Source organism: Ranitomeya imitator, chromosome 2, assembly GCF_032444005.1.
Source record: "Ranitomeya imitator isolate aRanImi1 chromosome 2, aRanImi1.pri, whole genome shotgun sequence".
Taxonomy (NCBI): Eukaryota; Metazoa; Chordata; class Amphibia; order Anura; family Dendrobatidae; genus Ranitomeya; species Ranitomeya imitator.
Genome location: NC_091283.1, coordinates 848515499 through 848529298, shown reverse-complemented (window position 1 = coordinate 848529298; position 13800 = coordinate 848515499). Strand labels below are relative to the sequence as shown.

Genomic DNA, 13800 nt, shown 5'->3' with positions numbered 1-13800 from the left:
CGTGTCCGCCTGTGGCTTCCAGGACCCGGCTACGTGTCTGCCTGTGGATTCCAGGACCCGGCTACGCGTCCGCCTGTGGCTTCCAGGACCCCGTCTACGTGTCCGCCTGTGGCTTCCAGGACCCGGCTACGTGTCCGCCTGTGGCTTCCAGGACCCCGTCTACGTGTCTGCCTGTGGATTCCAGGACCCGGCTACGTGTCTGCCTGTGGATTCCAGGACCCGGCTACGTGTCTGCCTGTGGATTCCAGGACCCGGCTACGTGTCTGCCTGTGGATTCCAGGACCCGGCTACGTGTCTGCCTGTGGCTTCGGCTAAGTGTTCCCGGTCTCCAGGACGTCTGCTACCCATTTCCCGTGTGCCCCAAATTCTTCCTGCACCGTCGCCGGTAATCCTTGTGCTTTGAGGATCCACCTGCTCTAGTGAGCCTAACAATGTGTACAGTATATATGAAGGCTAGCTATAGTAAATCTTTGCTGGTCAGCAGTTTGGCCTTGTGCTTCTATGTGACGGGTGACCTCTGTGTGACGGGTGACCCCTGTGAGAAGGGTGACCCCTGTGCTTCTATTTGACTGGTGACCCCTGTGTGACGGGTGGCCCCTGTGTGACAGGTGACCCCTGTGGGACGGGTGACCCCTGTGGGACGGGTGGCCCCTGTGTGACGGGTGACCCCTGTGCTTCTATGTGACGGGTGACCCCTGTGCTTCTATGTGACGGGTGGCCCCTGTGTGACGGGTGACCCCTGTGTGACGGGTGACCCCTGTGCTTCTATGTGACGGGTGGCCCCTGTGTGACGGGTGACCCCTGTGGGACGGGTGACCCCTGTGCTTCTATGTGACGGGTGGCCCCTGTGTGACGGGTGACCCCTGTGTGACGGGTGACCCCTGTGCTTCTATGTGATGGGTGGCCCCTGTGTGTGTGGTGACCCCTGTGTGACGGGTGACCCGTGTGACCCCTGTGCTTCTATGTGATGGGTGACCCCTGTGTGACGGGTGACCCCTGTGTGACAGGTGACCCCTGTGCTTCTATGTGACGGGTGGCCCCTGTGTGACGGGTGACCCCTGTGCTTCTATGTGATGGGTGACCCCTGTGTGACGGGTGACCCCTGTGTGACGGGTGACCCCTGTGTGACAGGTGACCCCTGTGCTTCTATGTGACGGGTGGCCCCTGTGTGACGGGTGACCCCTGTGCTTCTATGTGATGGGTGGCCCCTGTGTGACGGGTGACCCCTGTGTGACGGGTGACCCCTGTGTGACGTGTGACCCCTGTGTGACGTGTGACCCCGTGTGACGGGTGGCCCCTGTGTGACGGGTGACCCCTGTGCTTCTATATGATGGGTGGCCCCTGTGTGACGGGTGACCCGTGTGACCCGAGTGACGTGTGACCCCATGTGACGTGTGACCCCGTGTGACGGGTGACCCTGTGTGATGGGTGGCCCCTGTGTGACGGGTGACCCCTGTGCTTCTATGTGACGGGTGACCCCTGTGCTTCTATGTGACGGGTGGCCCCTGTGTGACGGGTGGCCCCTGTGTGACGGGTGGCCCCTGTGTGACGGGTGGCCCCTGTGTGACCCCTGTGTGACGGGTGGCCCCTGTGTGACGGGTGACCCCTGTGTGTGTGGTGACCCCTGTGTGACGGGTGGCCCCTGTGTGACGGGTGACCCCTGTGCTTCTATGTGACGGGTGGCCCCTGTGTGACGGGTGGCCCCTGTGTGACCCCTGTGTGACGGGTGGCCCCTGTGTGACGGGTGACCCCTGTGTGTGTGGTGACCCCTGTGTGTGTGGTGGCCCCTGTGTGACGGGTGGCCCCTGTGTGACGGGTGGCCCCTGTGTGACGGGTGACCCCTGTGTGTGTGGTGACCCCTGTGTGACGGGTGGCCCCTGTGTGACGGGTGACCCCTGTGCTTCTATGTGACGGGTGGCCCCTGTGTGACGGGTGGCCCCTGTGTGACCCCTGTGTGACGGGTGGCCCCTGTGTGACGGGTGACCCCTGTGTGTGTGGTGACCCCTGTGTGTGTGGTGGCCCCTGTGTGACGGGTGGCCCCTGTGTGACGGGTGGCCCCTGTGTGACGGGTGGCCCCTGTGTGACGGGTGGCCCCTATGTGACGGGTGGCCCCTGTGCACAGACGGCCCTGGGTCTCTCGTTTTTCTAGATTTCTCACTAGGGTCGATTCTCCGTCTGCGTGGATTTTCCAGCTGCCGCCATGATGTGATTACTCGGCAGCGTCTGCTTCCAATCCACCCGAGTGTCTTCTCGTTAAGTAGCAGTCGTCGGGTTATTTCGTTTGCTCTGAAGGTTCTTAAATAAACATAAAGTAGCGACGGCGCAAGAGAATTGTGTTTGTGGCAGCTTCATTTTGGTTAATTACATGTGTAAATTGATTGTGGCGGAGTCCGGGGTAATTTCCCCGCATTATAATTTAGCTTTCTTGGCTGTCAAACTAGATAAATAAAAAAAATCTCAGGAACTGTCTCAGCGTTTTACTGGGCGCCGTACGTATTAATTAAACACAGCTGATTAAAATAATAGTCTGCTCAAATATTCATCAAGCTCCCGATCGTCGCCGCGCTGACGCCGCCCCAAATATCCGCGCAGTCATTTTAATTTCATTTTGCATTTCAAAGCTTTTTCTTTTCTACACGAGACTTTTAATTCTCGGCGACTTCCATCAATGCGCGGAGATAAAAGCGCGAGGCGAAGGTTCAGTGTCAATTATTAATGACATAAAGGAAGCCACAACACGAGAGGTGCGCAGGAGCTCACCGCCAGCGCGAGGCCATGAGATGCCGCCTGCCATTTGGCCGCACATAGACCGTAAATGTCTGACACGACCCGGCTTCATGCGGACGAGACGCCGCGGTATCCGATGAGCGCTCGTCATGGGCCGTGATCAGAGAAGCGTCATCTCGGCTCCAACGTCTTCCTCAGAAGTCTCCGAACATCTCTGCGTGCTGTCATTGGATGGAAGTCTGTGCAGCCAGTCTGGACAATGCTCTGTGAGCGGAACACATGGTTTGTTACAATGTATCAGAGCGGAGACTCACAGAGGATGGGACACAAGTGTAGCGGACCCTCAGCTGTGAGCAGGACTAGGGATGTAACACGGGTTCTTATTCACTGAGGATCTAGAAATAGGAGAGAAGTGGAAACCAAGGGCACGAAGCCGGACACCATGGCGGAGATACCATGGCAGAGAGATCTGGTGCTGCCGTCCTTCCCGGTGAAGGGTCTGAACAATGGACGCCGCTGTGTACTGAATATTGGGGTTCTAGCACGGTGCCCGGCTCTGGAGAACGCGCCTGTCTGGGCTCCTGCACCCCCAGGTCGCCGCCTTTTATGCCCCTTTTCTCATCATTTTCCCAACACTCCACCGATCAGACGGGCGCTGGAGTTTCCGTTTTTTAACCCCCGATAAGTGGCGCAGCGTGTAAGATAAACTCCGGGAGGGGGAAAACTTTTACTAGGAGTTGTAGAACTCTTCCCCCCTTGAAGGATTAGGATCGGAGGATGATGGGAGTTGTAGTGCCCTGGCCGCTGTGCACACTGCAGTCATTAATGTGTCATTATGGAGCTGCTCCCGGAGGCTTCGCTGGATCCATCTGCTAATTTTACTAAAGCAAACACTTCTCTCCTAATGGGAATGTCGTGGCGCTCGGCGCAGCGGTGGCGACATCCACTTCTGCGTAATTTGTGTGTTTAAGGACCTTCTGCGGCTACAAGTCTCATTATGAAGAAAGCGATTAGCAAAACGGTGTCAGTCGTCTCTGCTCACAGCAGAAATGAGGTCTGACACCGGTGACGGCGAGAAATCCTCCACAGCGCAAAGATGGCGACCAGCAGAGCGGTGAGGAAACGTCAGGGGATCAATGAAGAAGCAAAAGAAAAAAAACTAAATAAATAATAACGATATTCACTCGTATCATGTATGCAGCTCCTATGCAGACTTATGTGTTTCTATGGTTACAGACTACAAACAGACCTTGTGTAGCCTGATCCTGCAGTCCGAACAGGCAGATCAGAGTTTGTAGCAGTCTGTAACCATGGAGACACATAGATCTGCATAGGGGCTGTGGGCACAAAACAGCAGATCCTCTTCCTTACTGCATTGTGTATCAGTGTCAGGCTTCACTGTGGTTTTGGCATTTTATTACGTCATGAATGCCTGACCACCACCTGCCAATGGGTGGGGACCTGCATGGTGCTCACTGTTATCTGATCAGCACCCACCTCCTCACTCTCCTTTAAAAAAGAGGTTCTGCAGCAGCAGGACTGTTTTCTCTAAGGCACCATAGTAAAGGATATAATTATACGTGTACGTGGAGGCGCTTTTACTGGGAGTCAATCACATTCCCAATGTCCATGGTGATAGAAATGTACCCAGGTCGTCTGCAGAAACAAAATCTACTCCATCTGCTGAGAGAGCGGATTGTGCTTCCTGAACCTCTCCTCTGACAGGCGCCAGGCAGGTCCCCCCCATTGGCAGGTGCAGGTCAGGTAGCAGCGAGCACCAGGCAGGTCCCCCCCATTGGCAGGTGCAGGTCAGGTAGCAGCGAGCACCAGGCAGGTCCCCCCCATTGGCAGGTGCTGGTCAGGTACCAGCAAGCACCAGGCAGGTAACCCCATTGGCAGGTGCAGGTCAGGTAGCAGCGAGCACCAGGCAGGTCCCCCCATTGGCAGGTGCAGGTCAGGTAGCAGCGAGCACCAGGCAGGTCCCCCCCATTGGCAGGTGCTGGTCAGGTACCAGCAAGCACCAGGCAGGTAACCCCATTGGCAGGTGCAGGTCAGGTAGCAGCGAGCACCAGGCAGGTCCCCCCATTGGCAGGTGCAGGTCAGGTAGCAGCGAGCACCAGGCAGGTTCCCCTCATTGGCAGGTGCAGGTCAGGTAGCAGCGAGCACTAGGCAGGTCCCCCCCATTGGCAGGTGCAGGTCAGGTAGCAGCAAGCACCAGGCAGGTCCCCCCATTGGCAGGTGCAGGTCAGGTAGCAGCGAGCACCAGGCAGGTTCCCCTCATTGGCAGGTGCAGGTCAGGTAGCAGCGAGCACCAGGCAGGTTCCCCTCATTGGCAGGTGCAGGTCAGGTAGCAGCGAGCACCAGGCAGGTCCCCCCCAACATTGGCAGGTGCAGGTCAGGTAGCAGCGAGCACCAGGCAGCTCCCCCCCAACATTGGCAGGTGCTGGCCAGGTAGCAGTGAGCACCAGGCAGGTCCCCCCCAACATTGGCCGGTGCAGGTCAGGTAGCAGCGAGCACCAGGCAGGTTCCCCTCATTGGCAGGTGCAGGTCAGGTACCAGCAAGCACTAGGCAGGTCCCCCTCATTGGCAGGTGCTGGTCAGGTAGCAGCAAGCACCAGGCAGGTCCCCCCATTGACAGGTGCTGGTCAGGTACCAGCAAGCACTAGGCAGGTCCCCCTCATTGGCAGGTGCTGGTCAGGTAGCAGCGAGCACTAGGCAGGTCCCCCCATTGGCAGGTGCTGGTCAGGTACCAGCAAGCACCAGGCAGGTTCCCCTCATTGGCAGGTGCTGGTCAGGTAGCAGCGAGCACTAGGCAGGTCCCCCCATTGGCAGGTGCTGGTCAGGTACCAGCAAGCACCAGGCAGGTTCCCCTCATTGGCAGGTGCTGGCCAGGTACCAGCAAGCACCAGGCAGGTTCCCCTCATTGGCAGGTGCTGGTCAGGTAGCAGCGAGCACTAGGCAGGCGCGCATCGGTGTAATGGGATACAATTAAGGGAGGAGATGGTGACAGTGCGGCAAAATCATCTGCCTAAAGATTAGGGATGAAGGTTGAGATCTCCAGGAATCGCTGCGATAATATCTCCTGTCTGATTGGTTGAGAGGTCGCACTTTGCTGCTGCGGGGGGCCACCCCGCGGATCGCTCTACTGCTGCGGGGGCCACCCCGAGGATCGCTCTACTGCTGCGGGGGCCACCCCGAGGATCGCTCCACTGCTGCGGGGGCCACCCCGAGGATCGCTCTACTGCTGCGGGGGCCACCCCGAGGATCGCTCTACTGCTGCGGGGGCCACCCCGAGGATCGCTCTACTGCTGCGGGGGCCACCCCGAGGATCGCTCTACTGCTGCGGGGGGCCGCCCCCGAAGATTACTCTGCTGCCGGGGGATTATGGATGGGAAAACACAGCCAAAATGTCACATCGTAATATTTAGATTTAAGATTAAAAATCATTTCTTGATGCAATCAGCAAAGTCCCAGCGAACACAAGACCCCACTGCCTGTATCCGGGAAAGCTGGGAATGATTATGGGGGGGGTATCGGCTTTCCCAGACTCCTGAATGGCAAATCAGAAGAGGGTAAAATGCATCAGACTGATGTGACAGTATGGAAAGGGGGAGGTTAGGGGTGGTCCCCGTATAACTGGGTAGACTCGACCATGCAGGGTCTGGGAAAGCTGGATGCAACCTCTATAGATGACCACACTGGTTACAATCCCGATATATCGCCAATGAACACTTTTTTGACGTTTACAAGACCCCGGATTGGTAAATAACATAATATTCTGCTGTAAATGATGGACGCAGCATTGACTGTGCGATGTAATGATGACGCCCCCTATTTGCAGACGTTGGGGGGTCGTATTTTGTGTGCGGTCCATTTTCCTCGTTGTCACAGGAGCCCTGTAATTCCGGCCATTCCGGTCCGGACACCGGTTACGTGGCGCTGCGGCTGCACAGACTGTGGCACTATCAGTATCATGGATGCTCGGTCGTGGCTTGTTACCCTCCCCCGTCCCCTCTTGGGGCGACTGTACGCAGCGCCCGGCAGCTTGTCTGCATGTTGGAGAACATCCCGCAGCGCCCATCCACCTGTCAGGCGCATCTGGCATATTTACCAGCTCAGAGATCAAACGTCTGCTTTCCATTTCATAGAGAATGGACGTCAGGAATTACACGCCGGAGCCGCGGCACAATGCTCCGAATGCTGTGTCGCCGGTCACCCAGCTCTCCATAGACCTTGATCGGCGCACTGCTACTTTATATCACATTTACCTCCTGTACGGCACTGCCAGCCACGACAATGGCCGCCGCCATGTGCCTCACATCAAGGCTGCGACTCTACGCAGCACAACGATCATCAGGGGGAGTCAGAGATTACTGACCATTCACAGTAACTGCAGAGAATCCTTACACAGCTTCAGCTAGAAGAGACTTCAGAGTACACCGCCTGTCTGCGCTCAGGAGCGGTACCACTGGTTCTGGACACTATATGACTTGTATACTGCAGGTTTTATCTGCAAGAGCTCACACTCCTCAGCGTCGATAAAATCGCTCCGATGTTGCTCCTGAACAGTTGGACGAGCATCATGTGAGTGTAGGACATCCGTATACAATCAGCTTTTACATACAGTAATTCTCTGTCATTTTAAGACAGAGACCGAAGCCAGAGACAGAGGCCAAAGACAGTGACAGAGGCCAAAGACAGGGACAGAGGCCAAAGCCAGAGGCCGAAGCCAGAGCCCAAAGACAGGGACAGAGGCCAAAGACAGGGACAGAGGCCAAAGACAGTGACAGAGGCCAAAGACAGGGACAGAGGCCAAAGCCAGAGGCCGAAGCCAGAGACAGAGGCCGAAGCCAGAGACAGAGGCCGAAGCCAGAGACAGAGGCCAAAGACAGGGACAGAGGCCAAAGACAGGGACAGAGGCCAAAGACAGGGACCGAGGCCAAAGACAGAGACCGAGGCCAAAGACAGAGACCGAGGCCAAAGACAGGGACAGAGGCCAAAGACAGGGACAGAGGCCAAAGACAGACACCGAGGCCAAAGACAGAGACCGAAGCCAGAGACAGAGGCCAAAGACAGGGACAGAGGCCAAAGACAGGGAAAGAGGCAAAAGACAGGGACAGAGGCCGAAGCCAGAGACAGAGGCCAAAGACAGAGACAGAGGCCAAAGACAGGGACAGAGGCAAAAGACAGAGACCGAGGCCGAAGCCAAAGACAGAGGCCGAAGCGAGAGACAGAGGCCAAAGACAGAGACAGAGGCCAGAGAGATAATAGCTACCATAGATATCCCCCGGAAACTAACCCCTGTGCTTGATGTCAGCTGATAATACAAAGCTGTCATCAACCCCACAACTATTACTCCACTTGCCACGGCACCACGGCAAGTGAAGTGGCAAGTGGAAAGAGTCTAAGAGCCAGATTTGGTCCATATAATGGATGCACCATTTCCAGAGCAGCCGAGGGCTGATGTCCTTAGTCCTAGGCTATTAATATCAGCCTGCAGCAGTCTGACTAGCCTTTGCTGGTTATTAATAATGGTGGTGAGGGGGTTTCGGGGGGGGGGGGGTGACCCCTCTTTCATAACCAGTAAAGGCTTGTTAGACAGCTGTGAGCTGATATTAATAGCTTAGGAAGCTCCATGTTTATTACCCCCTTCCCAGACTATAAACATCAGCCTCTAGCTGTCCGCTTTCCTCCAGCTTGTTAAGAAAATGATGGGTTCACACTGTGGATTTACTGTACGCATGGTCAGTGTGCCATGAGATTTTTTTTTTCTCGCACCCATTGACTTCCATTGGCGAGTCTCGGCCGATATACGCAGCCACTCGCATCATGCCTTGACTTTTTTCTCAGTCTGATCCGAGCTGAGAAAAAATTGCAGATGAACACAAAATCATTCAATAACATTAGTCAGAGTGCAATACAATTATTTATCGGTTTGTGCGCGTCCGTCTTAAACGCAGATGAGTATGAGCCCTAATTCTCAGTTGTCTCTGAGCTGGTGGGTGAGGACAAGCTGCTACAATGTCCATACACAGCACACACACATGACGGGTTCCTGCTGTTCTGTGTATATAGGATTTGTTCATAAGCAGCAGCATGGAGGACATTATACAGCAGTACTGAGTGCGGTAGCTGTGAATACAGCAGTAGGGTGAGAAACAGTGAAAATCAGCAGCACTGAAGACATTGCACAGCGGTACTGAGCAGTATAGCTCTGAATTTAACACTGGGGTAAGATAAAACACTTACTAGAAGCAGCAACACGGTAAACCTTGCATAGCAGTACAGAGCAGTGTAGAAATGAATACAGCAGTAAGTGAGAAACAATTACTGGAAATCAGCAGCACTGAGCAGTACAGCAGTGAATCCGGCACTGGAGTGATGCAAGAAACGTATGAGAAAGTGCTAGTAGTCTGGAGGACATTAAATAGTAGTACTAAGCTTTGTGGCTGTGAGAGAAACACTTATTGGAATACAGAAGCATGGAGCACATTATACAGCTGAACTAAGCAGTGTAGCTGTGAATTCATCACTGGGAAAATATAAAACACTTGCCAGAATCAGCAGCATGGATGACATTATACCGCACTGGGGTAAGCATTTTCTTTATGACTTTTCCCATGTGAAATATTGACAGTAGCATCAATCCAAACTACAGATAAAACACAGCAACATTCTGAAACATTGTATCAGGGATTCTCCACACAATCCACAGTCCGGGGGGCGCAGCACAGTGTAACCATATAGGATGTCATGTAGAAATACCACAGGTGACAAGCAACAGGGCCAGGATTTAGCAGACATACCTCTCTCCGCCGGGACGCCCAACAAGTCTGCTTAATCTTCCAAACCACGGCGGCCACCAGGAGGAGCGACAGGAAGCAGCTGCAGAGGAGAAAGCAGAGGCAGACCATCAGTGTGGGTATAATAGTGAGCGAGGCCCCCATGGATGAGAAGCCCCCACACATGAAGATGCCCCACACATGGAGGAGAAGCCCCCACACATGGAGAAGCCCCCGCACATGGAGAAGCCCCCACACATGGAGAAGCCCCCACACATGGATGAGAAGCCCCCACACATGAAGATGCCCCACACATGGAGGAGAAGCCCCCACACATGGAGAAGCCCCCGCACATGGAGAAGCCCCCACACATGGAGAAGCCCCCACACATGGATGAGAAGCCCCCACACATGAAGATGCCCCACACATGGAGGAGAAGCCCCCACACATGGAGAAGCCCCCGCACATGGAGAAGCCCCCACACATGGATGAGAAGCCCCCACACATGGAGATGCCCCACACATGGAGGAGAAGCCCCCACACATGGAGAAGCCCCCACACATGGAGAAGCCCCCACACATGGAGAAGCCCCCACACATGGAGAAGCCCCCACACATGGATGAGAAGCCCCCACACATGGATGAGAAGCCCCCACACATGGATGAGAAGCCCCCACACATGGAGATCCCCCACACATGGAGAAGCCCCCACACATGGAGAAGCCCCCACACATGGATGAGAAGCCCCCACACATGGAGATGCCCCACACATGGAGGAGAAGCCCCCGCACATGGAGAAGCCCCCGCACATGGAGGAGAAGCCCCCACACATGGAGAAGCCCCCGCACATGGAGGAGAAGCCCCCGCACATGGAGGAGAAGCCCCCGCACATGGAGGAGAAGCCCCCACACGGAGGAGAAGCCCCCGCACATGGAGGAGAAGCCCCCGCACATGGAGGAGAAGCCCCCACACATGGAGGAGAAGCCCCCACACATGGAGATGCCCCACACATGGAGATGCCCCACACATGGAGGAGAAGCCCCCACACATGGAGAAGCCCCCACACATGGATGAGAAGCCCCCACACATGGAGATGCCCCACACATGGAGGAGAAGCCCCCGCACATGGAGAAGCCCCCGCACATGGAGGAGAAGCCCCCACACATGGAGAAGCCCCCGCACATGGAGGAGAAGCCCCCGCACATGGAGGAGAAGCCCCCGCACATGGAGGAGAAGCCCCCACACATGGAGGAGAAGCCCCCACACGGAGGAGAAGCCCCCGCACATGGAGGAGAAGCCCCCGCACATGGAGGAGAAGCCCCCACACATGGAGGAGAAGCCCCCACACATGGAGATGCCCCACACATGGAGATGCCCCACACATGGAGGAGAAGCCCCCACACATGGAGAAGAAGCCCCACACATGGAGGAGAAGCCCCACACATGGAGAAGCCCCACACATGGAGGAGAAGCCCCCACACATGGAGGAGAAGCCCCCGCACATGGAGAAGCCCCCGCACATGGAGAAGCCCCCGCACATGGAGAAGCCCCCACACATGGATGAGAAGCCCCCACACATGGAGATGCCCCACACATGGAGAAGCCCCCACACATGGATGAGAAGCCCCCACACATGGAGGAGAAGCCCCCACACATGGAGGAGAAGCCCCCACACATGGAGGAGAAGCCCCCGCACATGGAGAAGCCCCCACACATGGAGGAGAAGCCCCCACACATGGAGAAGCCCCCGCACATGGAGGAGAAGCCCCCACACATGGAGGAGAAGCCCCCACACATGGAGGAGAAGCCCCCACACATGGAGGAGAAGCCCCCACACATGGAGATGCCCCACACATGGAGGAGAAGCCCCACACATGGAGGAGAAGCCCCACACATGGAGGAGCCCCCACACATGGAGGAGAAGCCCCACACATGGAGGAGAAGCCCCACACATGGAGAAGCCCCCGCACATGGAGGAGAAGCCCCACACATGGAGGAGAAGCCCCACACATGGAGAAGCCCCCACACATGGAGGAGAAGCCCCACACATGGAGAAGCCCCCGCACATGGAGGAGAAGCCCCACACATGGAGGAGAAGCCCCACACATGGAGAAGCTCCCACACATGGAGGAGAAGCCCCACACATGGAGATGCCCTACACATGGAGGAGAAGCCCCCACACATGGAGAAGCCCCCACACATGGAGAAGCCCCCACACATGGAGGAGAAACCCCACACATGGAGATGCCCCACACATGGATGAGAAGCCCCACACATGGAGAAGCCCCCACACATGGAGGAGAAGCCCCCACACATGGAGGAGAAGCCCCCACACATGGAGAAGCTCCCACACATGAAGGAGAAGCCCCACACATGGAGATGCCCTACACATGGAGGAGAAGCCCCACACATGGAGAAGCCCCACACATGGAGGAGAAGCCCCACACATGGAGAAGCCCCACACATGGAGGAGAAGCCCCACACATGGAGGAGAAGCCCCACACATGGAGAAGCCCTACACATGGAGGAGAAGCCCCCACACATGGAGGAGAAGCCCCACACATGGAGGAGAAGCCCCCACACATGGAGGAGTGTTATGTTTGCTAATGACAGGTGTTATGAAGGCAATCCAGAAACACAGTGTGCTTAGCGATCAGAGCGCACACAGTGATCTGACAAATACCCAAAAATACAAGAACGAGCTCTGAGACGTGGAAACTCTGTAGACTGCACACCTGATCCTATCCTAAACACAACTAAAAGTGGCTGTGGATTGCGCCTAACAACTACCTAGGCAACTCGGCACAGCCTAAGAAACTAGCTAGCCTGAAGATAGAAAAATAGGCCTGACTTGCCCCAGAGAAATTCCCCAAAGGAAAAGGCAGCCCCCCACATATAATGACTGTGAGTAAGATGAAAAGACAAAACGTAGGGATGAAATAGATTCAGCAAAGTGGGGCCCGATATTCTAGGACAGAGCGAGGACAGTAAAGCGAACTTTGCAGTCTACAAAAAACCCTAAAGCAAAACCACGCAAAGGGGGCAAAAAAAACCCACCGTGCCGAACTAACGGCACGGCGGTACACCCTTTGCGTCTCAGAGCTTCCAGCAAAACAAAAGACAAGCTGGACAGAAAAAAAACAACAAAAAGCAAAAAGCACTTAGCTATACAGAGCAGCAGGTCACAGGAACAATCAGGAGAAGCTCAGATCCAACACTGAAACATTGACAAGGAGCAAGGATAGCAGCATCAGGCGGAGTTAAGTAATGAAGCAGTTAACGAGCTCACCAGAACACCTGAGGGAGGAAGCTCAGAAGCTGCAGTACCACTTGTGACCACAGGAGTGAATTCAGCCACAGAATTCACAACAGAGGAGAAACCCCACACATGGAGATGCCCCACACATGGATGAGAAGCCCCACACATGGAGAAGCCCCCACACATGGAGATGCCCCCACACAAGGAGGAGAAGCCCCCACACATGGATGAGAAGCCCCCACACATGGAGGAGAAGCCCCCACACATGGAGGAGAAGCCCCCGCACATGGAGGAGAAGCCCCCGCACATGGATGATCTCAGGAGGCTTTTCTGTTGGCAGACACAGGACTGATGGCAGCGCCCACCTTTTTCTTTCTTCACCAGAGCACAGGGATCGGACTACAGAGGACAAGAACAACTTCTCCCATCAACCAGAACAATCTGGTGATGATGCTTTACCCCCCATGATGGAGACCATGATACAAGGTAAAAGTGATAACTAAGTGGCTCGGGAACAAAACAATTACATTCTGGGTCAAGAAGACTCCCAGATCTCATCCCATCGAGAAGCTGCGGTCAATCCAGAAGAAGTGCCAAAACCCAGAACTTGGGATGAGACAAGAACAGGCGGCCATAAGTCAGGATCTGCACAGAAGCCAATATCCAGCTGGCGGGGGAAGGGCAGAAGTGCGGTGAAGAAGAGTCAGAAGTGCGGAGAAGAAGGGACAGAAGTGCGGAGAAGAAGGGGCAGAAGTGCGGAGAAAAAGGGACAGAAGTGCGGAGAAGGGGCAGAAGTGCGGAGAAGAAGGTGCAGAAGTGTGGAGAAGAAGGGGCAGAAGTGCGGAGAAGAAGGGGCAGAAGTGTGGAGAAGGGGCAGAAGTGCGGAGAAGAAGGGGCAGAAGTGCGGAGAAGAAGGGGCAGAAGTGCGGAGAAGAAGGGACAGAAGTGCGGAGAAGAAGGGGCAGAAGTATGGAGAATAAAGGGCAGGAGTGTGGAGAATAAGGGGCAGGAGTGTGGAGAATAAGGGGCAGGA

The 13800-nt window shown here is 55.6% G+C and overlaps 1 protein-coding gene across 4 annotated transcripts in view; it reads right to left on the bottom strand.

Moving 5' to 3' along the window:
- The window catches only part of ATRNL1 (attractin like 1), a 635347-nt gene that overhangs the window by 253461 nt on the left and 368086 nt on the right, over positions 1 to 13800 (bottom strand). For all 4 annotated transcript variants that reach the window (XR_011318566.1, XR_011318567.1, XM_069754362.1 and 1 more), the window contains exon 26: positions 9534 to 9612. Coding sequence is in view for 2 of the 4 variants with exons in the window: in XM_069754362.1 (XP_069610463.1) it covers positions 9534 to 9612 (79 nt within the window). In the remaining 2 variants the exon portion in view is untranslated. The remainder of the gene's footprint in view (positions 1 to 9533; positions 9613 to 13800) is intronic.